The following is a 26,217-nucleotide window of genomic DNA, read 5'->3' on the forward strand; positions in this document are numbered from 1 at the left end:
GGGCGGGGCCGCAGGAAGATGGCGGCGGGGCTGCGCTCCCGGGCCGTGGCCGTGTCCCGGCGGCGCTGAGCGGCGGCGGTGGCGGCGGGAGCGAGCGGCCGCCAGCGCCATGTACGGCCGGGCTGGGCCGGGCCGGGTGGGGGCGGGCAGGGAGTCCCGCCGGGGGGGACCAGGGCGGGCCTGGTGCCGGTGGAGGTCGGGGTATGCCCGGGAGAGGGGCGGGCGCTGTGGGGCGGGGGACGCCGGGCAGGCGGGAGGTCCCGGCACCGCGGGGCCGGGCGAGACGTGGGCCCGGACAGGGCGGCGGGCCCGGTGCCGGGGGGGCTGTGCGGGCGGGGATCCCGGTGGGTGGGGGGAGCGGCCGGCCGTGCCCCCCGCCGGCCCCGGCCGTCCCGCGGTTCCCCCCGTCACGCCCCCGCCGGTCTGTCCCGCAGGGTCCTCCGGAGCCGCGGAGCCCCCCGCGCCGCGCCGCCCCCGCCATGCTGTGCCCGCTGCTGTGCCCATGGCTCCGCGCTCTGACCCGGGCGGGCCCGCGGGGCCCGGCTGCCCGTGAGCGCCGCGGTGCCGCGATGTTCCCCGCCTGCTGCTGCGCCGGCAAGGCCAGGCCGCGGCTGCTGCTGCCCCTGGACCCCTACGGCCATGGGCTGCTGCCCACCGTGCACCCGGACGGCGGCCGGGGCCGGGCCCACGGCAAGAGGAAGAGCTGGAACTTCATCCACGAGAAGATGAGCTACGACACTTTCTTCACCATGAAGCGGCTGATCGAGCGCTCACGCAGCGTGGGCGAGGTGCTCCGCTGGGTCACGCAGAACCCGGGCAAGGTGTCGGCGAGTCACTACCCCATAGCGCTTCACAAGCTGGGGCAGCTCCTGCAGCAGCAGCCAGGGCCGCCCGTGGGGGCTGGGGACGGCCGCGGGCCCGCGGGGCAGGTGCTGGAGCAGCCCGAGTTCCACGTGCTCTGCCAGGCCATCGTCAGCGGCTGCGCCAAGTTCGACAACTTCAGCATCGTCAACTGCCTGTACGCGGCGGCCGCGCTGGGTGAGCTCCGGGGGTCTCGGGGGGGAGCACAGCGCTGCGGCAGCGCCAGGGCCGGCTCGGCCGGCATTTCTGTGGTGCTGGGCTCGTGGCAGACGGAACTGTGGGGCTCTGGGCACGGCTCGGCCGGCATTTCTGTGGTGCTGGGCTCGTGGCAGACGGAACTGTGGGGCTCTGGGCACGGCTCGGGGGGCTCAGCTCAGCGGGGATGCTCTGCTCCTCCAGGGCAGGAGGGCTGAGTGTCTGTAGCTGACCAGGAGGTCGACGCTGGGCAGCCCTGCTTGGCAGGATGATTATCAGCCACTCCTGGGGCCTGTCTAGTTCCAGCTGGAGTTCCAAGCCCTGAAAACCAGGAAACACCTGAGCACCGATGGGGGAGACCATGGGTTTGGCTGCACTCTTGGAGGGCACAAGCCCCATGTCACTGGGTGTTGCTGTGTGGGAGAGAGGGTTTGGGTATTTGGGTTCCTGTGCAGCTTCCTTGGGGTGCTGCTGAGCTGGGGAGGCTGCATCCCGCGGGGCTGCGTCCCAGGGAAGGCTGCGTCCCAGAGGTGCCTCCTTCTGTGGGCCGGGGTGACCCTGCAAGCTCTCCTGCTGCAAGGAAGGGGATGGGGTCCACATCCAAAGAGGAGTGGACAGCAGGGCAGTACGGGGACTCTTCCCTTCTGTCCCACTCAGGGGAGGCCCTACCTGCACAGCTGCTTCCAGCTCTGAAGCCCAACAGCAGAAAGACATTGAGCAAGCCCAGAGGAGGCCACGGAGATGCTCCGAGAGCTGGAGAGGGACTTTGGACAAGGGCCTGGAGGGACAGGACAAGGGGGAATGGTTTCCCACAGCCAGAGGGCAGGGTTAGAGGAGATATTGGAAAGGAATTCTTCCCTGGGAGGGTTGGGAGGCCCTGGCACAAGTTGCTCAGAGAAGCTGTTGCTGCCCCATCCCTAGAAGTGTTCAAGGCAGGTTGGACGGGGCTTGGAACAACCTGGTCTAGTGGAAGGTGTCCCTGGTCACGGCAGGAGGTTGTAACTGGATGATCTTTAAGGGCCCTTCCAACCCAAACAATTCCAGGATTCCACGATCTGGCGGGTGCCTGCCCTCCTGCCCGTGGCTCCCCCCATCCTGTTCTTGTTCTTGTTCCCCGCAGCCTTCCCGGGCCAGGGCTCGGTGGAGCCGCCCGGCCGTGGTTGACGCAGTAACCCGAGCCCCTGCCGGGGCTGGGGGGCCGGTCCTGCCCGCCGTCCCCAGGCCGGCGGCGCCGGGTGTTTGTTGACACTGAGCCGGGGCTGCCGGCGCCGCTGCCCTCGCCAGGCTCCCCGTGCTGGGCCCCCCACAGCTCCTCTGTGCCCCCCACTTCGTTCTGCCCCCTTGTCCCTCATTAACACAAACTCCAGCTTTCTGTTGAGGCCTTTTTATGGAACAAAGCGGCTGCTCAGACCAATTCTGCACGTTCCCCCAGCTGAGCTCTGATTAACAATAACCCGCAGTGACTCGCCCTGCGCTGCCCTGCGGCCTGTGCCCGCCCAAATCCTGGGGTGATGGGGAAATCCAGGCCCCCCCAGTGCTCTTTGCCTCTGCTGAGGAGATCCCTCCTGACAGCCAAGGCACTGAGCCTGTGCCCAGGCGTGGATAACACGTCCCGAGCTGCAGGGAAGTGTTTCCCTGGGAGCCAGGTCGCACAAGCTACAGCTGAGCTGGGAAACAGGAGAAGGTCAAAAAAGCCAAAGGATTAGTCCCTGCTGGAACAAACAGGGTTTAGTTTGGTCACATGGGATGTCACAGTTGTTTTCCAACCACAACTTTTTTTTATGAACTTTTTAAGGTGAGTTTTTTGAGTGCCCAGAGCCCCTGGAAGTGCTCCAGGCCAGGTTGGAGCAACCTGGTCTAGTGGAAGTGACCCTGTCCATGGCAGAGGGGTGGAACTGGATGGGATTTAAGGTTCCTTCCAACCCAAAACAGTCTGAGATTTTGGGATTCTGTGAATTGTCTTTGATATGTTTGAGACTTCAGAAATGAGCCCTGCTACTGCGGGTGAGCTGCAGGGCTCCCATTCCAGTGGGATGGGTGGGAATGACCCCACAGCTCCACGCAGTGTTTGCCATGGTGCGGATGCTCTGATGTTCTGCCAGTGCTTTGCCTTCCCCTCCCTACCCCTTCTCGGTTTGGTCACTGATCCAGCATGTCCATCCTGTCATGGCAGCGGCCTCCTGCCCGGGCTCCGGAGGTGTTTGTGCCGTGGAGCTGAGGCGTGTCCACGGGGCTGAGCCGTGCCCGGATCTGAGCCTTGCCTGTGCCCCTCGCTCCCCAGGTCTGCCCGGGGAGTCTCCGCTCGTGCGGGTGCTGGAGGACGAGTCCCGCAGCCGCCTGGGCCGCTTCAACCAGAAGGACGTGTCGATGGTGTTCAGCAGCGTGATGCGGCTGCACCCCTCCAGCCCCCACCCGCTGGTCGAGTCCTGCCTCAGCAGCCTGGAGCGGCACCTGGAGAAGGAGCGGCACCCACAGACCCTCTTCCTGCTGCTCTCCTACTACCGGCTGCGGGCGCAGGCGCTGCAGGGCCACGCGGCCTCCGACCAGCAGCTCATCAACAACCGCAAGATCCTGCGCCTGGTGCGGCACACGCTGGGCCAGGTGAGCGCCATGAGGGAGCACGAGCTGGCGCTGCTGGACGAGATGCTGGCCCTGTGTGCCCAGGAGGCCAACAACAAGGCCCTGGAGGCCATCTTCAGCTCCCAGCTCTTCTACGAGAACCGGCAGGAGCGCTTCATTCGCAGCATGGCAGGTGAGGGGTGCCCAGGTGGGGTCCGGCGTTGCCACCCGCATTGGGGGTGCAGGGCTCTGGTCAGGCAGAGGACATGGGGGCCTCTGGCCGGGTGGGGGGCAGCCTCGCAGATGCCTTCCCTGGCCCTGGGCGTGTTTGGGTGGTGCAACCTCAGCTGAGACCCTGCTGAGCCGCAGAACTGGAGCAGAAGGATCCCCGTGTCATGGCCACCCTTGTCACTGACAGCCCAGCCCTTTGACAGGCTGGGAGCCCCCCATTCCTCTAGGGACTGGGAGGGACCAGGAGCCCCCCATTCTTTCAGGGACTGTTTTCCCACGGTGCCTCCAGGCTGGGCACAGTGGAGTTTCGGTGGGGTTTTGCAGAAGGCCCCACCTGTGCACATTCCAGCTGTGCTCCATCTGTGCCTTCTGGCTGTGTATGACAGGAATCTGCCTCAGCCTCTCACCTGACCCATACCTGAGGGTTTTTAGGAGCTGCCTGGCTTTTGAGGTTTTTGGGACTGGCGCTCCTGTCCGGTCCTGTCCTCCCACCTGCCTGGGCTGTGGTGACTGCAGAGGACCTGGGGTGGGGACAGAGCTGGCCCCTGTGACGGCCTCCCCGCTGTGTTGGCTCGGCAGAGTGGCTGCCCCGGAAGGCAGAGAACCTCACCCCCTACACCATGGCCCTCATCGCCAAGTACGTGGCGCGGCACCGGCTGCGTGAGCCGCGGCTGCTCGACACCATCGCCAACTTCCTGCTGAAGCGCGGCGAGCAGCTCGACAGCAAGGTGAGCGCTCACGTCCCTCTGTGGGCACACCCGGGCAGAGGAGCCATGGCCCTTCTCCATCAGGATGGGGCATTCCAGGGGACACGGGGCCGTGCCCTAGTCCTGGTGGGTTCTGAGCATCCGTCTTTTCGTGGCACTGGGCAGGTGGCCCCAACCTGTCCCTTGTCCCAGCCCGGCCCCACACGCCTCTCTTGCCGCAGGTGATCCAGAAGTTGGTGTTTCCCTTCAGCCGGATGAACTACCGCCCCTCCAACCACGGCGAGCTCTTCCCCAAGCTGGAGGCCATCTTGGAGCAGAAGGCCGGCAGCTCCCCACTGGCCACCGTCAACATCCTCATGTCCATGTTCCAGCTCAGCCACTTCCCACAGACCGTCCTGCACCAGGTCTTCTCCCCAGGCTTCATCACCAATGTCATGAGTACGTGGGGCCGTTGCTGGGCGCTCCCAGCTGGCAGAGCCCCAGCTGGGCTAAGGGTGGCCCCGGCGGCGCGGCTGGGCCGGGGGGTGCCGGTCCCGGTGGGCTCCATGCGCGCTGCCCCGCAGGCAGCCCCTACGCGCTGATCGTGCGCCGGTACCTGTCGCTGCTGGACGCGGCGGTGGAGCTGGAGTTCCGCGAGTACAGCGGCCCCCGCCTCGACCCGCGCTACCGCGTCCTCATGTTCGAGCACGCCCTGACCGCCGACGAGGCCAACAGAAAGTACAGGTCAGGGGGCGAGGGGGAGCAGCCCTGCTGTCCCTTGCAGTGGGGGACAGGGGGTCTGTCACCTGCTCTGGCAGGATCCCACGTGGTGCCAGCATGAAGGCTTCTATGGCAGCTCCAAAGCCTGTGGGGTAGCACTCTAGAATCACAGAATAACTTAGAATTGCAGAATTGTTTGGGTTGGGAAAGCCTCGGAGACCTCAGTGAAGAAGAGGTGATATTCATACAGGGAGAACTGGTTTGGAAAGGCCTCCAAGTCCAGCCAGAGTTACCAACAGCGGGGGGCAGAAGCTGGGTGCAGAGGTTCCCTTCCCAAGGCGTTCTCGCAGTCAGTGCCCTCTCTCTGCCACTCCAGCCTCACCACACCCCAGGCATTTTGGGGGATACCACCTGCTGGAAGCAGGACATACAGGAGGTCAGGAGACTGGTGTACAGGTGAAGGCTTTCAGATTGACAATGAGGAGAGCAAAAAATCAGATTATGAAAGTGCATCCTGCACATCCCATTTCCCCAGCAGGACCTGGGCAGAGGAGGAGGAGGAGGAGGAAGGGTGCTTGCATGAAGGGACTGCACATCTGGATGAAGATATCATAACAATGCTGGGTCACCTAGCCCCTGAGCCCACCTGTGCCCCAGCACTGCTAAGGCCATCACTGACCATGTCCCCTAGTGCTACATCCATGTGGCTCAGAGATGGGGACTCCTCCCTGCCCTGGGCAGTGGTGCCAGGGCTGGGCAGCCCTTTTTGGGGGGCTTTTGGTGTCCCAATACTGCGAGGAGCTTTTCTGCAAAAGGAACTGGAGCCCATCCCCTCTTGACTTCCAACAGCAGAGCCCAAAACTCCAGGCCTGTGCATCCCGCTCCTGGGGGTTCCCATCTCCACGTTGATGTACTCAGCACCAACGGTGCTGGGGGGACATGCCAGCCCCTGCAGTGCCCCCCTGATTGTCCCCTCCTTGCAGCTACAAGGGGCTGGTGGCTGAGGCTCTGCGACAGCTGGTGGGGGAGGAATGCTACCGGCAGGACGAGGTGCTGCCTCCTGGGTACTGCACAGGTAACCCCCCGGGCTGTGGGCTGCCAGCTGGGATCTGGGGGCTGAGGGTGGGAGGTCATTTGGGGCAGAATGAGTTCTGGCTGCTTTGTCACTGCCTTCCCTGTGACACTGCCTTTGGGACAAAGCTCCCTGAGCCCTCCCACTGAAGAAGGGGGGTTCCCCTGTGTCTGCTGGCTCAGAGTCCCAGCTGGGGCACAGAGTTCCCGAGCCCGTGTCCCATCAGTTGCTGTTCCCTGTTCTCTCTCCCGCAGACTTCCTGCTGTGGATCAACCGCTCCGGCACAGTGCTGCCTCTCTCGCGCGTTCCAGCAGCTTCCAGGGCACCCCCAGCCACGTCCCCTGTCGCCATGTCCCTGCGGTCCAGCGTCCTCGCCCTCACCTCAGATTTGCAGGACTTTGCCCCGTTTGCTCCAGAGACGCCCAGCAGCCCCCCAGGCCCCCGGGAGAGCGGCCGGGCCGGGCGGTTCCTGCCGGCGCTCTGCCCGGCCCCGGGGGGGCCCTGCTTCCAGCCCCCCTCGGACTATTACTGCGGGCTGAGCAAGGAGCCGTCCCTGGCCAGCCCGGGCAGCTCCACGCTCAGCAGCCCCTCCGAGTGTCTCTCGGCGCCGCCGCCCGGCACCCCCGACTGCTCCCCGCGCACCTCCACCGCCTCCCTCTTCCAGTTCCCCATCGGCAAAATCCTGGAGGAGGAGGAGGAGGCCGCCGGCTGTCCTGGCCAAGAGCACGGCTGCTTCCAGGGGGAGCAGGCCCAGGAGCAGCCTGAGGAGCGGAGCCCCCCAGCCAGCGAGGATGCCGGCCCCCCGCCCTCACCGTGCCGGCCCAGCCCCAAGCGGGGCCCGGGCGAAGGGCCACAGGGAGCCGAGGAGATCCAGAGGTACGGGCGGGGCCACGTCCCCGGGAATGTCCCTGGTCCCTTTCAGCAGGACAGCCACCCTGGCACTGCCCTGGCCTCCTGCTCGCTGAGACACTCGGCCCTGGCCCCTCCCTGCCCAGTGCCCTGTGGCACCTGCAGACCCCTGTCCCCAGTGCACTGGGGTGCTGGACACAGCTGTCCCTGCCACCAGCAGGGTCTGGGTCAGCTGGGGTGCTGCTCCTCAGCTGCCACGGTGCCGAGGAGCGGGGTCCATGGGGTGGGGTGATCCTGGGGCGTGGGGTGACACTGCGCTCCCTGCTGTCCCCTGTACAGGGTGGTGCTGTCGGTCAATGACAAGTGGCACTACTGCCAGAACTCCGACATCCTGGTGGGCTCCCGGGCCATGAGGGACCGGCACCTGCGGCTGCTGGGATACTGTCTGGTGCAGGTGAGTGGGACTGCCCCCCCTCCTCGGGGCCAGGGGACACAGCGGGTGATGGGCTACGAGGTGGCATCCCCTGGAAAGATGGGCCCGGACCTGGCATCCCCTGTGTAAACACTGCTGTCCCTGTGAGAGGAAGCAGGGATGACTCATCCTCATGTCTCCTGGCCCTCCCCCACCCCATGCAGGACTTTTTCCATGCAGCTGGTGGGTGACACCAGCCTTGATGGAAAGCAGAGACAAGGGACAGTCTGTCCTGTGAGCTAAGACCCAACCTGAGCAAGGGGAAGGGGAGGGTGTTCAGCCCAGGCTGGCAGACACAGCCACAGTGGCAGCATCAGGTGTGGGGCCTCAGGGTGGAATCAGGTGCGGGGGGACACACATGGGTCCACATGTGGTGACCTGTGATCCCATGTGCCAAGGGGGCTGCAGGGAGATTGGTTCACCTGTGCCAGAGCCCTGCCCGCCCTGGTTCCAGCCCCAGCTGAACCCCTGGTTCCCTGCCAAATGCTGGGACTGGGGGAGCCCTCAGGTGTGCAGCTCCTTTGGCAAACTCCAGGTGTTGGTTTAGGATGTGCAGCTCCCACGTGCTACTTTTTGGGTGGTTTTAGCCTGAGGATGAGTCTTTCTGAGGAAAATGGCACTGGAAATGAGCCCTCTGTCCTGTTCACTTTTGCACTGCAGAGAGGACCAGGATTGCAGCAGTGCCTCCACCGTGCCATCCCACACCCTTTCCCAAACAATCTCACTCCGTGCTGCCACCAGGCTGTGCCAGCCACAGCTCCCTCCTCATTCTAGAGCTCAGCAGCCCAGAGCCCCGTGTTTGTGCAGAGCTCCAGATCCTGTGACTGCTGAGGAATCACCTGGGAGCTGCCCAGCAGTGAGGCTGGAGCAGGGCCAGCTCTCCCTTGAGTTGGTCTTTGGGCTGGGCTGGGCTGTGCTGGCCAGGGCTCTCTGTGTCCCTCCTGCAGAAGGCACAGCAGGGACCCAGCTGAAGGGACCTTAAAGCCCATCCAGTGCCAGCCCCTGCCATGGGCAGGGACACCTTCAACTGTCCCAGTCTGCTCCAAGCCCCAGTGTCCAACCTGGCCTTGGACACTTCCAGGAGCAGCCACAGCTTCTCTGGGCACCCTCTGCCACGGCCTGCCCACCCTCCCAGCCAGGAATTCCTTCCCAGTCTCGCACCTATCCCTGCCCTCTGGCAGTGGGAAGCCATTCCCCGTTGTTTTGTCCCTCCAGGCTCTTGACCTAAGTCCCTCTCCAACTCTTCTTGGAGCCCCTTTAGGTACTGGAAGGGGCTCTAAAGGGTCTCCCCAGAGCCTTCTCTTTCCAGGTGAACACCCCCAGCTCTCACCTGTGGGTTGAGGGGCTCCAGCCCTCGGAAGCTTTATTCCTGCCCTGTGCTGCCAGTGGCTGGAGCATGGGTCCCAGTGACCCTCAGTCCTCTCTGTGAGTGCTGCTGGTGCCCTCAGGGCTGTTGGACCCGCAGGGTTTCCAGTCCCCCCAGTTCCCTGTCACCTTTCATGGAGGGTGCTGACAGGAGCTCGAGGGTGGGGTGAGGCTTGAGATTCCTCCCTCTGTGTGCCTGCACCACCTGTCCAGGGCTGAGCTCAGGCTGGACGAGCCTGGAGCTGGGCATTGTCTGCACATGCCATGCCATTGTCCACACTTGTGTCCATGCCCTCGGCAGGAGCTGCGCTGCCTTCCTTCTCCAGGGAGGGATCTGCGTCCTGGTTCTTCCTCCCACCACCACAGCAGGCTGAGTGGGGCTGGGGGCTGGGGGCACTGGGGATACAGGTGGGGCCAGACATGCTGTCACCGCTCTGACATCGTCCCTGTCCCCTCACAGCTGCCCTACACGGAGCTGGAGAAGGTGAGTGGCATCGAGGAGGCCAAGCACTACCTGCGGCAGAAGCTGAGGGAGCTGCGCTTCTGAGGGACGGATCTGGGGGGTGTGGGGGGGGCCAGGTGGGTGCTGCCAGCCCCTTCCCCTGTGCAGGGGGATAAGGAGCTGCCCCCCGTCCCGGGGGGTCAGGGGGATATGGAGATACTCCCCATCTCGGGGGGTCAGGCTGTGGGGTCAGGCCGTGGGCACCTGCTCCTGCAGTGGGGCTGGGGGAGTGTGAGATTATTTATTGCTGTTATGGGGGGCTGGGGTGTGACTTGAGGGGTGCCGGGGGGGGTGGGGGGAGTTACTGGGGAAGGTCCCTCACGGCCCCCCTGCCCCGGCGCTGCCGCTTCAGCCCGGTCTGTTGCTGCTGTTGGGCCTGGCCCGGGCTTCCCTGGGCAGTGGGGGTTATCCCTGTGTCCCCAACACGGCGTCTGGGCTGGGGCGCTGGGCCTGGCCCCTCCGTGGGGCGCAGGGGCCCCGGGGGGCTGCAGTGGGTCCTGTGCAGGGCCGGGAGCGGGTGTGCACATGGGGCTGTTCCCAGGGCCTGGGCCCGGAGGAGGGGGGTGTTAGGGAAGGGGGAGCTTTCCAATAAAACTGGTGAAAAGTGTGCAAAGTCCGGTCTCTTTATTAGTTGAAGGCAGCGGGGGGGCCCCAGCCCCCACCCCGGTAGCCCCCCAGGGACTGCCCGGTGCAGGCCTCCCTTGGCAGGGGGGTCCCCCAGCACCTCTGCCCTGAGCCCCGTGCTCGGAATAAAGCTGTTTATTGCCTTTGAATTGCCCGTTCCATAAACCCCGGCGGGGTTCAGCTGATGCCTGAGGGTGGGGTGGGAGCCATGGGGCTGCTGGGGGGCCGGGGGGCTCTGTCCGGGGGTCCCTGTACCGAGGGGCTCTGTCCGGGGGTCTCTGTCCCGGGGGGCTCTGTCCGGGGCACCCTGGCCAGGGGGCCCTGTCTGGGGGCCCTGTCGGGGGGCTCGCAGCAGCTGTCCAAGGGGCTGTACCGCGGGGCTGAGCCGGGGGCCGGCGTCTCCTTGGCAGTGCCCTCCGAGTGCTGGCGAGCGCAGGGCCCCGTTCCCCCCGGGCACGGCCGCGCAGCCGCTGCCCCCGGCCTGCGGCACGGGGGTCCGGCCGTGCCCGGCGCCCACCGCCAGCCGTGAGCCGCTGGCGCCGTCACACCGGCATCGGCATCTCGTTGTACTCGTCCACACCTTCCCGCTCGTCCAGGATGGGCTCGGCCTCGGCTGCGTCCAGCTGCAGGACACGGCGGCTGAGGGGCGGCGAGGGCCGCCCGGGAGCCCCCCGGCCCAGGGAACCCCCCGGCCCCGGGAGCCCCCCGGCCCCGGGAGCCCCCCGCCTCCCCGTGGGGACAAGCGACGCAGCCACTTACACACTTCATTTCCCGGTCGGTGAAGATGCGGCTGAGCAGGCACATGCGGAGCGGCACCGTGAGGATGAGGATGAAGGGAAAGGCGAGGGAGGCCACAGTGGACATGACGGCCCAGAGCACGGCCAGGCAGGCCAGCTGCAGCCCGGTGAACAGGTGCATGCGCAGCGTGCGCACCTGGGCACAGAGGGGTGTCAGGGCTGGGCCACCCCGCCCGGCCCTGCGTCCCCTCCTGCCGCGGGCACAGCTTGGCCCGGGGCACCCACACCCCCCCAGAGTCCCCAGTGTGTCCCCCTCTGCCCCCCTAAAGGAGGCTCTGCCGCAGCCTGTCCTGCAGACACCGCAGTGCTCCCACGCATGGGTACCGCAGCCTGGCTGCTGTCCCGGACAAGGGTCCTGCCTCCCCAGGCCCCCTCCCCACCTTTTTGACATAGGTGACATCAGGGTGGTGCTTGGGGGGCATCAGCAGCAGCTGCAGGCGCTCGTAGAACTGGATGCCATTGAGGGAGGTGACACCCATGTAGAGGAAGATGCCGAAGAGCACGGCCAGCGGGATCTGCCGCAGCAGGTCCCCGATGACGATGGACAGCCCTGGGCCAGAGCAGTGTCAGCCTGGGGAGGGGGCTCAGCACAGCCCTCCAGCCCCACTTCCCCCCGCCCACTTAACCCCCTCACACGGGGAGCGTCCCACATCCCTGTGTCCACTGGGGACAGGATGGCTACACCAATTTGGCCGGGGCTCAGGGTGCCCCAGCTCCGTTCCCCACACTGCCCCCTCCCCACCGCAGCCCCCCATGGCTCCCCAGCCCCCTCCCCACTGCACTGCAGTCCCCCCAGGGCCCGAGGGCCGGACCTACCCACAAGCACGGCCACCAGCAGCCCGGTGACCCGCTGCTCCTTCACCTCCTGGATCTTGGGCTTGTCCCCAGGTGCCACGGCCTTGCTCATGACGGTGAGGGCGTTGGCATGGGTGACCGAGCGCACGGTGGCTGCGGCGAGCCAGGGCAACCCAAAGAGTGCGAAGAAGCCGCCCATGGCCACGATGAGCAGGAGGTCAAGGTGGAACCCGGAGCCCTTCTGCAGCATCCGCTCCTTCTTGCTGATGATCAGCCTGGGAACCAGGGCAGGCAGTTGGCACGGTACAAGGGGCACCCCCTTGTCCCACCAATGCCCCCTGCTCACCCCCACTGCACTCACGTGGTGATCTGGGTCTCCATGAAGATGAGGATGAAGACGAGGATGGCGGGGAGGCCGCTGGCCACCATCATCCACACAGGGAAGGCACTCTGCTCGCCCAGGGGGTTGATCACCCAACCCCGCTTGTCGGGGGCTGTCACCGAGAACCCACTGGGCACACTCAGCTTCTGCAGGGGGAGGGGGAGACAAATGCTGAGGGGGGCTGTGCCCCGTAGAGTGAGGGGGGCCATGGAGGCACCGGGACCCCCAGAAGCCAGACTCAGAGGGAGAGGGAAGGCCAGATGCTGGCACCAAGCAGGTGCAGCCATGCTGGGGACAGATGGAGCTGCTGACGCACAGCCAGGACAGTGGGACAGGGCACAAGGGATCCCTAGGAGGGTGTGGGGTTAGGCATCCTGCCCAGGCAGAGGGTGGGTGGCTGCTCACCTGTGTGTAGGTGTCCTGGATGCTGTAGTCCACCAGCACCATCACCAGGATGGCGATGGGCACCCCAAAGTCCCCGATGAGCCTCCGGATCTGGGGGAACACCAGCACCAGCCTGGCCACAGTCCTCCTGGCTCACCCCAGCCCCCCTGGGCTCGCTCACCCCAGCCCCACGGCCCCCAGGCTCACCCCAGCCCCACGGCCGCACGGCCGTCCCCACGCACCCGTCCGGGGAAGAAGCGGCTGTTCTTGAACTTGCGCAGGAAGAAGGCGATGAAGAAGGTGCCGGCCATGAGCACGAGCGAGAGCAGCGCCGTGTTGGGCTGCCCCGTGACCTTGGTGACACCGCGGGCAGCCGGGCTGGTGGCCGGGGCTGTGGTGTTGGCCGCGGCCACGCTGCCGTTGCCCCAGGCCTCGGCCGAGCTGTTGGCGCTCAGGCAGCCGTGCAGCGGGTGCTCTTGGAAGATCTGGAGCAGGAGGATGCGATGTTCAGCCCCATCCTGCCTGGCCCTGAGGCAGCCCCCCCGGCTCACCCCACGGCTCACCTTGGCCAGCTTGGAAAAGGTCTCATAGATGAAGATGAGGGAGATGAGGAAGGCAAAGATCTCCTGGGTGAAGCGGGAGACAAAACGCACCAGGAAGCTGCCCTCAAAGGCCACCATGACCAGCACGATGAGGATGAGCCAAAAGCCGATCCAGACACGCCCCACCAGGTACTCCAGCTCGTTGGACATGCAGAACTGCCCAGCCGTGCAGACGGATGGATGGACAGACAGGTGTCAGGACGGTCACAGGGCTGGACAGAGCCCTGGGCAGTGGGGCAGAGCCCTGGCAGGAGGGCTGCAGGGCTGTCTGCCCAGGGCAGTGGGGGCTGGGGCAGGGGTGTCTCCCCAGCTCCCAGGGCAGACCCCAGCACCTCACCGTGAAGAAGGCTTCCTCAAAGACGAGCAGCGGCCCCGAGAAGCCGATGACGAGCAGGGGCTGAGCACCCAGCAGGCAGAAGAGGACGCCCTGCAGCGACGTGGAGATGATCAGCTCCGACACCCCGATCAGGTCCTGCGTCTTCTCCCCTGTGGCAGCACAGGCTCAGGCACGCCATCGGGACGGGCACGCACAGCGGGCAGCACCAGCACTGCCTGCAGCCCCCGCAGCCCGGCAGGCTCCACACCCGCACTCACCCAGCAGCCCCCCGAAGGTGATGGCAGGCGACAGCGCAGCGAAGTAGATGAAGATGACGGCAGCGATGCACTGGGGGTCCAGCGCATCACGGAAGTCGCTCAGGTAGTGGGGGTACCTCCGCCGCACGTCCCGGATCAGCCCCCCGAAGGGGCGGCCCGTGCGCCTCAGGGGGTCGTCGTCCTCCTCGGCCTCGTCCTCCACCACCTTCAGCTTCAGCAGAGCTGGGGGCAAGCGGATGCACAGACAGACAGTGAGGCCCCAACAGCTGGGACACCCCAAACCCTGCCCTGGCCCCAGCCCGGGCACCTTTCTCCTCAGGGGACTTGGGTTCCAGCAGCAGCCTCCGCTCCTGCTCCATCCTCTTCTTCAGCATCTCGCGCTGGAAGTGGGCGACGCTGCGCAGCAGCTCCTCGCCCTGCACCTCGGACGGCGGCAGCACCACGCTGCAGTCCAGGAACTCGTTGATGGCATTCAGAAGGTCGTGACGGTCGTCAGCCAGGTAGGCAGCCTCGTGGAATTGCTGGGGGGCCATGGCAGGGTCAGTGCCCACACCACAGCTCTGTGGCTCCTGAGAGCCCGGTATCGCGCAGCCCCGAGCCCACGGCCTCAGGATGGCCCTGGTCCTGGCACGGCCCTGAGCCCCCAACCCTGGCAGAGCCCTGCCCCCACCCCAGTATGGCCATGAGACCCCAACACAGCAAGGCCTAACTGGCATCCTGGCATGGCCCCAAGCTCCCCAGTCCCAACAGGGCTCCAAGCCCTCATCCTGGCATTTCTCTGAGACCCCAGCATTGGCATAATCTGAGCCCTCCAGCCCATCCCATCTGAGTCCTGAGCTGCCAGCCCCATCACAGCCCCAAACCCCCAATCCAGTGGTGTCGCAAGACCATAGTCCCAGCACGACCCTGAACCTCCAGCCCTGGCACAAAACCCCTGAGCTCCCTGCCCAGCACAGCGTCAAGCCCCTGCCCCAGCAGAGCCCTGAACCCCCCTCCTGGCACAGCCCCAACCCCCTCAGCCTGGCACAGCCTGAGCCCCCCGCCCGGCAGGACCCCCGTGCCCTGGGGCAGCACCTTGTCGGACATGAGGGTGGAGATGGAGCGCCCAATCTCGTGGTAGTCCATGTGGGTGCTGCTGGGGCCCAGCAGCACGAAGAGGAACCGCACAGGCACAGGCACCTCCAGCACTGCGTCCAGCTCCACGGCCTCCTGCAGCCGCACAAAGGCCATGGTGGGCTGGTCCAGGAACTCCACACAGCCTGGGGGGCACAAGGGACACAGGGGTCACCAGGGTGCCTGGTGTGCGGTGCCCACACCCCTGGCCTGCCCACCCCTCCATACCCACGAGCACCACTGTGGCCTCAGCGTTGTCCGGGATCTTCTCCAGCAGCTTCAGCTCGTGCTTTGACTTGGAGCGAGTGATGCCGGCTGGGGGTGTGGGAGTGAGGACCTCCCTCTGTGGGGACAGAGTGGGGGACTGGGGTCAGGGCCCTTCCCCGGGGCATGGGCAGGGCCGGGGGGCCGTGGCACCCACCTCCCGCTCCACGTCGATACGTGTGTCGTGCTCGCCGGCATGGCCAGCTATGAGGGGCTCGGTGACGGCCGGCTCGCTGCCCTCAGCCACGTGGTTGGTGCTGTGGTGGTGCACGAGCAGGGAGCCCAGGCTGCCCGCCGAGATGTTCCGTGGGAAGGAGAACTCCTTCTCGTCGCTCGGGTGGCTGGGGGACAGGGCCAGGGCTGTCCGTGGTGGCCCAGTGGCACAGCCATTGCCAGGATCCCAGGGACAGCATCAGCCCCGCAGCTCAGGGAGCACAGCCCAGGGGCAAGGGGCTGTGTTCGTGCCCCCCATGCCCACCTGTGCTTGAGCAGCAGCGCCCGCAGCACGTTGGCACGGTCCTCAGCCCGGATCTGGTCCGTGATGACCATCTGCTCCACCACCTGGTGAGCCACCCCCGGCAGCGTCTTTTGGTCCAGGTCCAGGAGCACGGCCCCTGGACAATGGAGGGGGTGCTGAGGCCAGCAGGGACAGGACCCCACCTCACCACGAGCCCCACAGGGTGGTCTCCGCCTCCCTACCGTGGGCCAGGGTCTTGCGGAGCTCCAGGAGGCTGCGGAAGGAGAGGGAGGCCACGTGTGGCTTGCCCCAGCGGTCTGTCTCCTCCTCCACGTCCTCCTCAAACTTGATCCAGCGCGCCGTCTCCTTCCACTGCAGCTCCTGGTTCTTGTCCACCACCAGCTCGTTCAGCTCCACAAACACCTGCAGCACAGCTGGGTCAGTGTCAGGACCCCGGGGCCCCCGTCCCTGCCCATCCCCTGCCCAGGACCCCGCACCTCGTGGGGCTGCCGGTCCTGCTTGCGCTGCCGCGTGCTGGGCTCCTTGTGGTCCTTGCTGACGTGCACCATCTGTGCCTTGGCGCTCTTCCGCACCAGGTGCCGGCGCACTCCCGGCACGTCCTCAAAGCGGTGACCTGAGGGGGGTCAGCGATGGTGGGGGGTGGCCAGTCTGTGGGGCCCTGCATCTCAGACCCCGGCACAGGGGGCACTGAGCCCTGGCACGGGTGCGTGGAGCTGTGGGATGTGTCCTGCCAGGGAGAGCTCAGGGCAGAGCGATCATCCCACTGCTGGGGTCAAGTGCTGCAGCTTTGGGGGCGTCACTTGGTCACCACCAGCAATGCCACCAATCAAGATGGCTCCTGGCACCGGGGCCACCTGCTCCCTATGTGCCAAGGCCCACCCACGGCCACTGGCACATGGGCTCTGCCCTGGCTGCGCTCCCGTGGGAGCTCCACAGCAAAAGCATCACCCGCCACCCTGAGAGTGCTGGGCTGTGAACCCCTGGGGCTGGTGAGTGCCCAGGGGAGCCACCACCACTGCTACTTCTGTCACTGGCTCCAGCTGCCCCGGGCCCAGCTCCTGGCCACATTCCACAGGGACTCAGCCCAGCCCCGGCACCAGGGATGGGTCCCCTGTGGCTGTGCCTAGCACTGGGAGCAGGGCCAGTGCCTGCACCCAGCCCAGCTTGGCTGCAGCCACAAGGCAACCTGACACTGCCAGCCCCACCGTCCCAAACCCACCATCCCCAGCAGTGCCAGCTCCACCATCCCCAGCCCCGCTCCACCGGCACTGCCTGGCCCACTGTCCCAGCCCACTCGCCCGACACAGGCCGGCCAACAGCGCAGCCCCAGGTGCACAGCCCTCACTCACTCTTCATGTAGTCCAGGTCAGCCGAGGCCAGCGTCTGTGCCTCCGACTCGTCCGTCGGCATCTTCTGGTAGCGGTCCTGTTCGGCAGCCGTCATGCTGCCGATGCAGCGCCGCTCGTGCAGGTTGTAGCTCCGGTGCCCCGGCTGCGACTTTGGCGCAGGGCGACCCGGGGACCCAGCCTCGGCGGCTGCTCCCTCCCCCAGAGCCCCCTGCTCCGCATCAGGGCTGCAAGGCAGGAGCCACCTCAGTGCTGAGCTCTGCACCCCAAGTCCTGCCCGCATGAAGGGGCTGCCCAGCCCCCAGCCCTGCCATGCGGATGTTGCCCACTCCCCATGAGCCCGAACATTGCCCAACCCAGCCCACCTGCTGGCCTGGGCTTCCTTTGGGGCCGTGCCCCCTCGGGGTGCAGGGGGGGAGCCGGGCAGTGCCGCGGGGGCCGCTGGCTCCTCTGCCTGGCGGTCGGTCACCTCATCCTCCTGCAAGAAGAACTGGGGGGGCAGCGGGTGAGCCGGCTGCTGGGGAGCCGTGTCCCCCAGCCACGGCAGCACCAGCCCCAGCTCCTCCGGTGCCCCAGCTGTGCTCAGACACGCTGAGCCAGGGGGGCACAGCGCTGCCCCCAGCCCGCCCTGCCCTCACCTGCACTGCCTCGGCTGGCCCGGGCTGCCGCAGCTCCTCCGCCGACCGCTCCGTCTCCGTGTCACACGCGTCATCCTCATCCTCTTCAGCCTCCTCGATGGTAGGGGTCTCTCCGGGGACAGAGGCACGCCGGGCCTTCTTTTTGCCCTTTTTCGGGATCCCCTTCTTGCGGCGGGCGTCAGAGGGCAGGTGCGTGGAGAGCGGGTGGTGGATGTGGTGGGACGACTGGCGGTGGTCTGGGGGGACCGGGAGTTGGTGCTGTGTTCCCTGCCCATTTCCTGCCAGTTCCCCACTCCCTCTTTGCCCCCTGTCCGCTCCCTGCCCGTTCCCTGCTCCGTGCCCGCCCTTGGCCCCGCTCACACTCGAAGTCCTCCTCGCCGTAGCTGCGCCCGGCCTCCTCAGCGTTGCGAGGGTGAGCGTCGTTCAGGATCTCCTCGAAGCGCTCCACGCCCAGGGCCTTGTTCAGGTCCTTCTCTTCCTCCTCCTCCCCGAAGGCAGGTGAGCCGGCGCCCAGCGCCTCCTGCTCGGGCTGCGGGCCGGCAGCAGGGATGAGCGGGCACGCGGCAGCGCTGCCACCGCCGCCCAGCGCGCCCCGGTCACGCAGCCCAGCGAGATGGAAGCCCTGGGCAGGGCTGTTTGAGCCCCGAAGGCACCCAGGGGCTGTGCACCCCCTGCCCTGGGCTGGCCACCCATTCATCACTCCCAGCCCCAGCACCCCAGCACCCCCGGCCTCAGCGCCGTGCGCCGGTGTCACCTCCACCCCGTGTGCCACAGCACCCCAGCTCCAGGCCCTGGGCTGTGCCCCCGCGTCTCCCGCGCCCTGCTCTCCTCCGAACTGGGACCCAGCACCACCAGTGCTGTGCCCCTGGACACCCCCAGCACCCGCGGTGTGGTGCCCCTGGTGCCCCCCCAGTGCTGTCCCAGCCCCTGCACCTCAGAGCCCCCGGCTCTGTCCCCCCGCCCCGCGCGGGTGCCGGGGGCGAGGGTGGGCTCGGGGGGAGGGGCTGCGGGGCAGGGGGCGGGGCTGGGGGCGTAGAGGGATGTGGGGGGTGCGGGGGGGGTGCGGGGGTAACGCGGGACCGGGGGTTGCAGGGGGGTGCGGGGACACGGGGGATGCGGAGCTGGGGGGGGATACGGAGGATGCGGGGCTGGCGGTTGCAGGGGGCTTGCTGGGGGAGTGCGGGAGGGGCTGCGGGGGCTGCGGGGGGCGCGTCCCCGGCCGGTCCTACCTGAGTCATGGCGGAGCCGCTCCCTCCGCAGCTCCCGCAGCGCTTTATCGGAGCGGCGGGACCGGCCGGGGATGGGGCCGGCGGGTGGGGGGACAGCGAAGGGGGGGCCGGGGGAGGGAACCGGGGGGGCGGCGGCTCCGTCCCGGCCTTGCCAAATATTGACGGAGCCGCCTCGCGCCCGTCTCAAGGTGACGGCGAACGCAGAGGGCACCGGCGGCACCGCGGCACCGGCGGCGGCCCCGGAGCGACCGGCCCCCCCCCCCCCCCCCCCGCCACGCCCGGCATGCACCGACTCGCCCCGGGATGCACCGGGCCCCACAGGATGCACCGGGCCCACTCGTGATGCGCCGATCCCCCCGCCAACTCCGGCCCCTCGGGACGCACCAACAGCCCGGGACGCATCAGCCCCTCCCGCCGAGCCCCGAACAACCGGCTCCCCTCGGATTGCCCCTGGAGTGCAGCGACCCCACGGCCGCGCTCCCATCCCCCGGGGCTGCACGGACCCCCGGTAAATCCCCTCCCAGTGTTGCAGCCCTCAGCCCTTGCGGGGGTTGCACAGCCGAGCCCCCCACCAGGGCCCCAGCCAGTGACCCCGGGACCCCCGGAACGGGGGGAGCAAGGGGGTACAGCGGCACCAGGCACCAGGATCTGCCTGCAGGGACACCCCTGGGCAGCGGTGGGGGAGCTCCCAGCACCCCGAGTGGGCACCCCAGAAGCACCTGCGGGTCCAGGGCTGTGCTATGGCCACCCCACGTGAACTCCAGCCCAGGTATCAGGTTTGGGCACAGGTGCCCCATACCCGTCCCCACTGCACAGTGACGCCTGGGCCCCCCAGGGGTGTTACCCGGAGGGTGACGCAGGGGGTGACCCAGGTGATGACCCACGCCACCCCATCACACCCACCACCCCGGCACACAGAGGCTGCCACGTGATAGCAGTGCAGGCATCAGACCACGTCCTGCACCTGCATCCCCCACTCCTGCCACATCCCTTCCACCATCCCTGTGACCCCTTTGACCCCCAGACCCCCCAGGACCCTTTGGGCATGGTCCCATGGCCCCAAACCTGCCGGGCTCCGTCCTGCAGCCCAGCAGCACCCACCACGCTCCTTTGTCCGGCACCTGGCGTCACCGTGGCACAGGTGGGCACGGTGCCCTGGGTTGGCAGCGCAGAGAGCCCCCAACAGCCCCCCTAGGCCACAGCTTACCCGGGAGCCCCGGAGGAACTCCATTAGGACGGGGCCGGTCCCATCCCCGGTCACGTGCGCGCAGCAGGGGCTCGCCAAGAGCACCGGGCGGCTGCGGCGTGACACGGGGGTCAATCATTAACTCGGCCCGGGAACCGTCGCCAGAGCAGCGCTGGCACTGCGGGCACCGCCACGGCCATGCCACCGGCGGCACTGGCACCGGGCCGGCCCCAAGGGCACCTGCCACCCCGGCACAGCTGGCCTGGCCTGCCCCGGGGGGCTGCTGTGGGGCACTCACAGCACTGGCAGCACACACACAGGTGCCACACAGCACTGGCAGCACCCCACAACCCTGCCCCACACCCAGGCGCTAGGGTAGGTGCTGAGGGCATTGCCAGCGCCCCACAGCCCAGCAATTGGGCACCCCCCAGGTGCAGCAGGGGCTGTGCCATGACACCCACACCCCTCCAGGCATCGTCAGGGGGTGCAGCCTCTCATCCCCCCCAGCCAGGGCCCGCCCCCGTGGTGGCACTTACGCTCTGGAAGGCTGAGGAGACAATGTGGTGAATCTCGGAAGACACCTGGGAGTGGGTCATGGCGCTGGCACGGCCCCCGGCACGGCTGGCTTAGCCCTTTTCCTTCTCACGGGGGCTCAGGGGACGCTGTCGGGGCAGCATAACCTGGGGGCACAGAGGGGGATCAGGGGGTGCCCCCGAGCCGTGCTGCAGGCAGGGGCCGGGGCTGCCCCTCCTCGGGCTGCGCTGGCTCCGGGCTGGTTTGTCTTGGCCACTGGCTGGAATGGGAGAGCTGTGGCCAAGACAAACGCCGGGAGGGGAGCGGAGTCGGGGCAGCGGGACCCCGGGCAGGCACCCAACCCTGCGGGGTGCAGGCAGGGTGCCAGACTCGGGGGGGCACAGCAGCACCCGACCCTCCCGAAACCCCACACCCCTCCCCCTTTTCCCCAGCCCGACCCAGCTTCCACCCACGTTTGCCCCTTGGCAGCTCCCCGGGCCCTGCGCTGACCCCTCTGGCACCAGCGTGCCGGGTTTATTGCCACGGGAGGTGGCCCACGTGACGGGGGGGACTGAGGAGGGTGGTGACGGATGACTGCGTCTCACATGGGTGGCATCACCGTCCTCGTCACCGTCACCGCTGGGGTGCCAGCACGGTGGCCGTGGTGAGGCTTGAGGAGTTGCACCTCAGTGAATGCCGAGGCTGCAGCTCCTCGAGCCTCACCACAGCCCTGAATCCCACCTATTCCCAAAATTCGGTGCTACCCTGCTCCGGCTTCTCCCTAATCCCCACTCCCGTCCGGGGCCGGAGCCAGCACATCCACATTCCAGCAGGCAGATTATCCGCCCTGCCACGCCGCTCTCCTGGGGCGCCCGCCAAGCCGCCGCCAGCAGTCAACCCCCCCCATATTCAGGATGGGACCCTCCCACGGGGGGGACGTGGGGCTGGGCCAGCACCTCGCTGGGTGCCGGGGCGCCGGCATGGGACGGTGTGGGCACTAAGCAGCTTTTTGGGCTTAATCTCGTGGGCAGCTTGGGATTAGTTTGGGAACACACTGGGATTGTTCTCGGGAACGTCAGGCTTTCACCAAAACACCCAAAAAGGGGGTCCTGGCCCCCAGGTGCCACAGCAGGGACCCAGCAGCATGGTGACACTGGGGACATGTGGCTCCCGGGAGCCAGGGGCATGACCCCGCTGGAAAGGATGACGGACAGCTGGGGGGGCACAGGGGGACACTTCTGCTTTCCATTGCAGTCGCTGAGTCACGGACGAGCAGTGGCCGGGAACGGCTCAGGGCTCGCGCCAGCCCTGTGGAAAGGGGCCAGAACAAGCCTTGATTGGTGCCCTGTGGCCAACCCCGCTCCCAGGACGCTCTGGCACCCTGGGATGGGGGGACAGGTCCAGAGTAGACAGCCCAGGACTGTCCCAGCGTCACCACATGGCTGCAGTGCCAGCACCTTGCCCTCCTCTCGGGCAGAAGGGTCAGGACACACACCCCGAGGCCATGGTGGCGACAGGACCGAGCCGGTGTCAGTGCTGGCACTGCCACCAGCCGCGCCCCGCCACGGCCCCACAGCACAATGGCCGCTTGTGCGAGGCCGGGCCGCCCCGATAAGCGGGGCAGGACGGCGATCCCGGGTGGCTGCCAGCACTGGCCGCGCTGGGAATGACCTGTCGCTGCCACGGGCGCTCAGCGCCGCTGCCACGGCCACTCCCGCGCCGCTGGAGTCACATTCCTGGGACCGGCCCTGGCCTGCCTGAGCTGCTGAGGCGATTAGAGGGCTCGGCCCTGGCCCCACACTGCCTTGGGGCTGCCCCAGAGGGCCCACGAGCTCCTGGACCCAGCCTGTGCTGGGACCCACCTCTGGCACCACTGGGGCAGCGGGCTGAACACGGTGGGAAGTGGAACAATGATGCTGGTGTTCACACCGGGATACAGGTGTCCACACCAGGACAATTATGTCCTGGGCAGCCTGTCCACACCAGGACAACCACATCTGTACTGGGACAATCACATCCTGGGCAGCCTGTCCACACCAGGACAACCACATCTGTACTGGGACAATCACATCCTGGGCAGCCTGTCCACACCAGGACAACCACATCTGTACTGGGACAATCACATCCTGGGCAGTCTGTCCACACCAGGACAACCACCTCCACACTGAGACACCCACGTCCTGGGAAGCCAGGTCACACATCCACACCACAACTCCGTCCGTAGCACAGAGCCAAAACCCCATGAGAAGAGACAAAGACTGGGAGTGAGGGACCCCCAGGGCAGCAAGCGTCCTCCTGCCCACTCTCCCATGCCAGTGCCCCCGCTAGCAGTAGCACCATGACTCCTGCCAGAACATCTCCTGCCACCACCGTGTCACCCGGCAGATCCCTGACACGGGCTCAGCACACACACATGTGCCACCCATGCTTGTGCCCACACCGGCATCAAGGCTGAGGGTGACCCCTGTAGCACGTTCCCCAGCCTTGGCAGAGACACCAGCTGCCCCCTTGGTGACAAGGAACAACGCACCGTGTCTGTTGTGGCCTCCCTGCTGGCAGCACCCTCCAGCACGGCATGTGCCAGGCAGAAGGAATGGCTGGGGCGAGGCCAGCACAGCTCAGGCTGTGCCCATCGCCTGGGCAGACATGTCCATGGAAGAGGGAAGTCAGGAGACCCCCAGTTCCCTGCACCCCGAAATGGAGGAGGCCCAGTGGGGGCCCCAGCACTCTGTCCACCCCCAAAGATAGGAGGACCCCAGCTCCCTGCAGCCTCTTGCTCCCTGCCCCATCTCACCTAGCTGCTTCTGGAAACCCCTGGGTGTCACTGGCACCCAGTGTGCCCCCAGATCCCACCCAGCAGCAGCACTTGGGATCCTGCACCCCCTTGTCACCACGGGGCAGAGCTGGGCCAGACACCACTGGCTCCCACCTGGCAGAGCTTCACACACTGAAACTTCAGAAACCAACACCAAAAATATTCACCTCTCCCCACCCACACCCCTGCCCACGACCTCAAAACCACCGGATGTGGAGATGAGTCACAGCTCTGTACCCACACGGTGCCACTACCACTGTCATTGCCACTGTCACCACCACTGTCACCGACGTGCCAGGCACCCTCCACCACCTCTCTGCAGCCTCAGAGAGGCCAGGACCCCCCCACGCAGCACCAGACCTGCAAGAGCCTCCTCCCATTGCCGTCGGTGGTCCCCACCACTGTCCCCATCCCAGCCACAGGAGGGGACAGGCACAGCTGCCCCCCGCTATCCCGTGGGGACACGCACCAGCATTGTCAGCTTGGTCCCTGCAGGATGGGAGGGATATCGCTGAGGGGTGCTCTGGCCACAGGGACAGCCGCTCTGTCACCTGCGGCAGCGCTGCACGACGCCCATGCGCCCTGGGCTGCCGGAGCCCACCGGGGAGGTGTCGCTCCCGCTGTGCCACCCCCGGTGGTGCCACCCCGGCCCCAGCACAGGCTCGGCCGCACTCACCCCATCACCCGCCGAGCCGGCCAGCCGAGGCTCCAGCAGCTCCCGCCGCTCCCGCCTCCCCAGGCCGGGCTCCTGCCCGGCGGGAAGGACGCGGGACCCCCGGCACGGCGGGGGCGAGGCCCGTCCGGAGCGGGACCGCGGGCAGCGGCGCTGTGCCCGGAGCTGCCGAGCGCTGCCCGCAGCTTTATGCCGGCTCCGGAGGAAAACAACCCGCGGGAGCGGCGGCGGGAGCGCGAGCCTTTGTTCCGCGGAGCAGCCCCGGATCCAAACAGTGAAGCTCTGCCAAGTCCTTCGCCGTGGCTCCCGTGGCGACCCCGCTCCCGCCCCAGGCGTCTTTGGGGACACGGGGGACACGACCCCCTCCGTAAGCGCAGGGTCCCACCTCGGGCGAGGGTCGTGCCCACCCCCTTGGCCCTGGAATGCCCCAGCGCGGCGCCCTCGGGCAGCCAGCCCGGCCCCTGCGGCCACCGCGTCCCGTCTAATGACAGGCTGAGACTGTGGGGGCTGAAACGGGGACAGCGCGGGGACACGGCTCCCACGGTCCCCTCCCTTCCGCCCGCTGGGATGGCGCTCTCAGGCAGGGTGGCACCTGGGTCACCCTCAGCGCTGCGCAGGGCACGGGAGGTGCCAGGAGGGTGCCCCAGCCCGTCCTTTGCAGCCTTCCGGCAGCCCCATCTCCTGCAGGTGACAAAGCAGGTACAGCCCTACCCGAGCCCCGGGAACGGAAGGGCTGCCGGCGGGGAGGCGCAGGCGCCGGTGCCAGCGGATCGTTAGAACGATCAAATCCCGGTTTTTTGGCAACCGCTTGAAGTGGTGCAGCGACCCCGAAGGGCTCGACAGCAGGTTCCCAACTGGAGCCCTCCTCCGTGGGGGGACGGGGCAGGCACGGAGCCCTTCCCGCAGCACTGGGAGCTGCCAACAGAATTCCCCTTCGGAGCAATCCCAGATCCTGGCACTGTATCGAAGACCAAAAGGGTCTCTGCAGCCGGGGAGAGGCAGCCACGGGCAACGCAGCCCCCAAAACCCGCTCCCACCCCAAACCTGCTGCCGCCTCCCTGGGGACGCGCTCCGGGGCCATGGGAGCCCACGCTCCGTGGGAGAGCCCCGGGCTGGAGCCGTGCCCGGCGTTGCTCAACCCCGGATGGTTTCGCAAGGGGCAGTGCCCCGGCACCCGGCGGCTCTCAGCGGGCACCGCGCGACTCCCCGGGCCCCTCGGACGCTCCGTTCCGGGGGAGGGTTGCTGGATGAGCCCGGACCTTTTCTGGCCCTGTGGACCCCTCGGACCCCTCGGCTCGCGGGGAGCGGGCGGGTGCAGGGTGCTCCGGCCATGCGACAGGGACACACAGCGGGTCCCCGGCCCGCGTCACTCACCTGCCGAGGGCTGCCGGGCTCAGGCGCCGCGGGGCAAGCGCATGGAGCGGCCTCGCTGCAAGAGAGGGATGAGGATGGATGAAGGTCCTGGCTCCCCCGCTGCCCCCGGGATCCAGCGTCACCCCGAGAGCAGGCTCCGGGGGCACCTGGCACCGCCCTGCGCGCAGCTCCGGTGGCGGCGGCGAGGGGCCGAGCTTCGACGTCCCGGGCAGCATCGCTGCCGGCCGGGAGGGGTCCCGGGTGTCCGGGAGGGGTCCCGGGGTGGCGCTGGGGGATGCCCGGGCTGGGCATTGCTCCACCTGCAGCCGAAGGAGCCAAGGCACCCGGAGCATGTGCCGGGAGACCGGGAGTCCCGGGACACGGCACAGCCCCCCTGACCCCCCCCAGCGCGGCAGGGGCCCCGGGGAGGAACGGGGGAAGCAGAGCCGCGGCCGCGCCGGGACCTGGGGTTGCCAGGGCGGGGCAGGACGGGACCGGGACCGGGACCGGAGCTGCCGCGGGCGGGCGGGCGGGCGGGGCGGGAGAAGAGGGAGAGGAATGGAGAGGGCTCGGTGAGAGCAGCGTGCGGGGAGCGGGGACAGCACCGACTGGGACGGGCGGCACCGGGAGGGTAGGGGCACTGGGACGGGACCGGGACCGGGACCGGGACCGGACCAGCCGTGCTGCGCCCCGCCAGCCTCACCGCCTCCGTTCACGATCCCGCTGCCGGTGCCGCTGCTTACCGGACGGTCCAGCCGCGCCGGGCGGGTCTGCGCGTCCCCGCGGGGCGGAACGGCGGGAGCGCGCCGGGGCGGGGCGGCACCGGGCGGGTCCGCACCGCTTCCGGCACCGACCCAGCGAGTGCGGACGCCGTCCCCGCAAAGGATCGGCACGGGGCGCCCGCGCAGTGGCGCTGTCC

General features: G+C 67.6%; 2 protein-coding genes across 5 annotated transcripts; one reads left to right on the forward strand and one right to left on the reverse strand.

Annotated features, from left to right (window-relative positions):
- Window positions 1–8: 8 nt before the first annotated feature.
- On the forward strand, window positions 9–10,077 carry FASTK (Fas activated serine/threonine kinase). 2 transcript variants are annotated; one of them, XM_053985107.1, is made up of 10 exons: window positions 9–111; window positions 435–1,038; window positions 3,338–3,808; window positions 4,426–4,574; window positions 4,775–4,991; window positions 5,117–5,276; window positions 6,236–6,327; window positions 6,579–7,200; window positions 7,513–7,627; window positions 9,471–10,077. In XM_053985107.1, exons 2-10 carry the CDS (start codon window positions 480–482, stop codon window positions 9,555–9,557), a joined length of 2,472 nt encoding a protein of 823 aa, XP_053841082.1. In that variant the 5' UTR covers window positions 9–111; window positions 435–479; the 3' UTR covers window positions 9,558–10,077. The 2 variants fall into 2 exon arrangements, with proteins under 2 accessions (XP_053841082.1, XP_053841075.1); XM_053985100.1 differs by lacking the exon at window positions 9,471–10,077 and adding an exon at window positions 8,955–9,375.
- Window positions 10,078–10,117: 40 nt separating this feature from the next.
- SLC4A2 (solute carrier family 4 member 2) lies at window positions 10,118–26,215 on the reverse strand. Of its 3 annotated transcripts, XM_053985007.1 has the most exons (24): window positions 26,042–26,215; window positions 25,320–25,374; window positions 20,481–20,624; window positions 17,890–18,058; window positions 17,530–17,765; window positions 17,257–17,381; window positions 16,895–17,118; window positions 16,022–16,158; window positions 15,767–15,947; window positions 15,546–15,681; window positions 15,225–15,408; window positions 15,032–15,146; window positions 14,765–14,949; window positions 13,998–14,211; window positions 13,691–13,912; window positions 13,434–13,582; window positions 13,058–13,252; window positions 12,737–12,979; window positions 12,516–12,605; window positions 12,090–12,256; window positions 11,750–12,003; window positions 11,314–11,483; window positions 10,896–11,069; window positions 10,118–10,759 (listed from the first exon to the last, which is right to left on the reverse strand). In XM_053985007.1, the coding sequence occupies exons 3-24, from the start codon at window positions 20,538–20,540 to the stop codon at window positions 10,679–10,681; spliced, it is 3,711 nt and encodes a 1,236-aa protein (XP_053840982.1). In that variant the 5' UTR covers window positions 20,541–20,624; window positions 25,320–25,374; window positions 26,042–26,215; the 3' UTR covers window positions 10,118–10,678. The 3 variants fall into 3 exon arrangements, with proteins under 3 accessions (XP_053840982.1, XP_053840992.1, XP_053840998.1); XM_053985017.1 differs by lacking the exons at window positions 20,481–20,624; window positions 25,320–25,374; window positions 26,042–26,215 and adding an exon at window positions 19,966–20,025; XM_053985023.1 differs by lacking the exons at window positions 20,481–20,624; window positions 25,320–25,374; window positions 26,042–26,215 and adding an exon at window positions 18,759–18,831.
- Window positions 26,216–26,217: the final 2 nt, after the last annotated feature.

This window comes from Vidua macroura, chromosome 1, assembly GCF_024509145.1.
Source record: "Vidua macroura isolate BioBank_ID:100142 chromosome 1, ASM2450914v1, whole genome shotgun sequence".
NCBI classification, from domain to species: domain Eukaryota; kingdom Metazoa; phylum Chordata; class Aves; order Passeriformes; family Viduidae; genus Vidua; species Vidua macroura.

Coding starts and splice junctions, on each gene's coding strand:
- FASTK (XM_053985100.1), top strand. CDS start 480: ATGCTGTGCCCGCTGCTGTGCCCATGGCTCCGCGCTCTGACCCGGGCG. Junction 1,039..3,337: donor GTACGCGGCGGCCGCGCTGG/GTGAGCTCCGGG, acceptor CTCGCTCCCCAG/GTCTGCCCGGGGAGTCTCCG. Junction 4,575..4,774: donor GCGAGCAGCTCGACAGCAAG/GTGAGCGCTCAC, acceptor CTCTTGCCGCAG/GTGATCCAGAAGTTGGTGTT.
- SLC4A2 (XM_053985007.1), bottom strand. CDS start 20,540: ATGACCCACTCCCAGGTGTCTTCCGAGATTCACCACATTGTCTCCTCA. Junction 13,913..13,997: donor CAAGTCCCCTGAGGAGAAAG/GTGCCCGGGCTG, acceptor GCTTGCCCCCAG/CTCTGCTGAAGCTGAAGGTG. Junction 13,253..13,433: donor TTGAGGAAGCCTTCTTCACG/GTGAGGTGCTGG, acceptor ACGGCTGGGCAG/TTCTGCATGTCCAACGAGCT.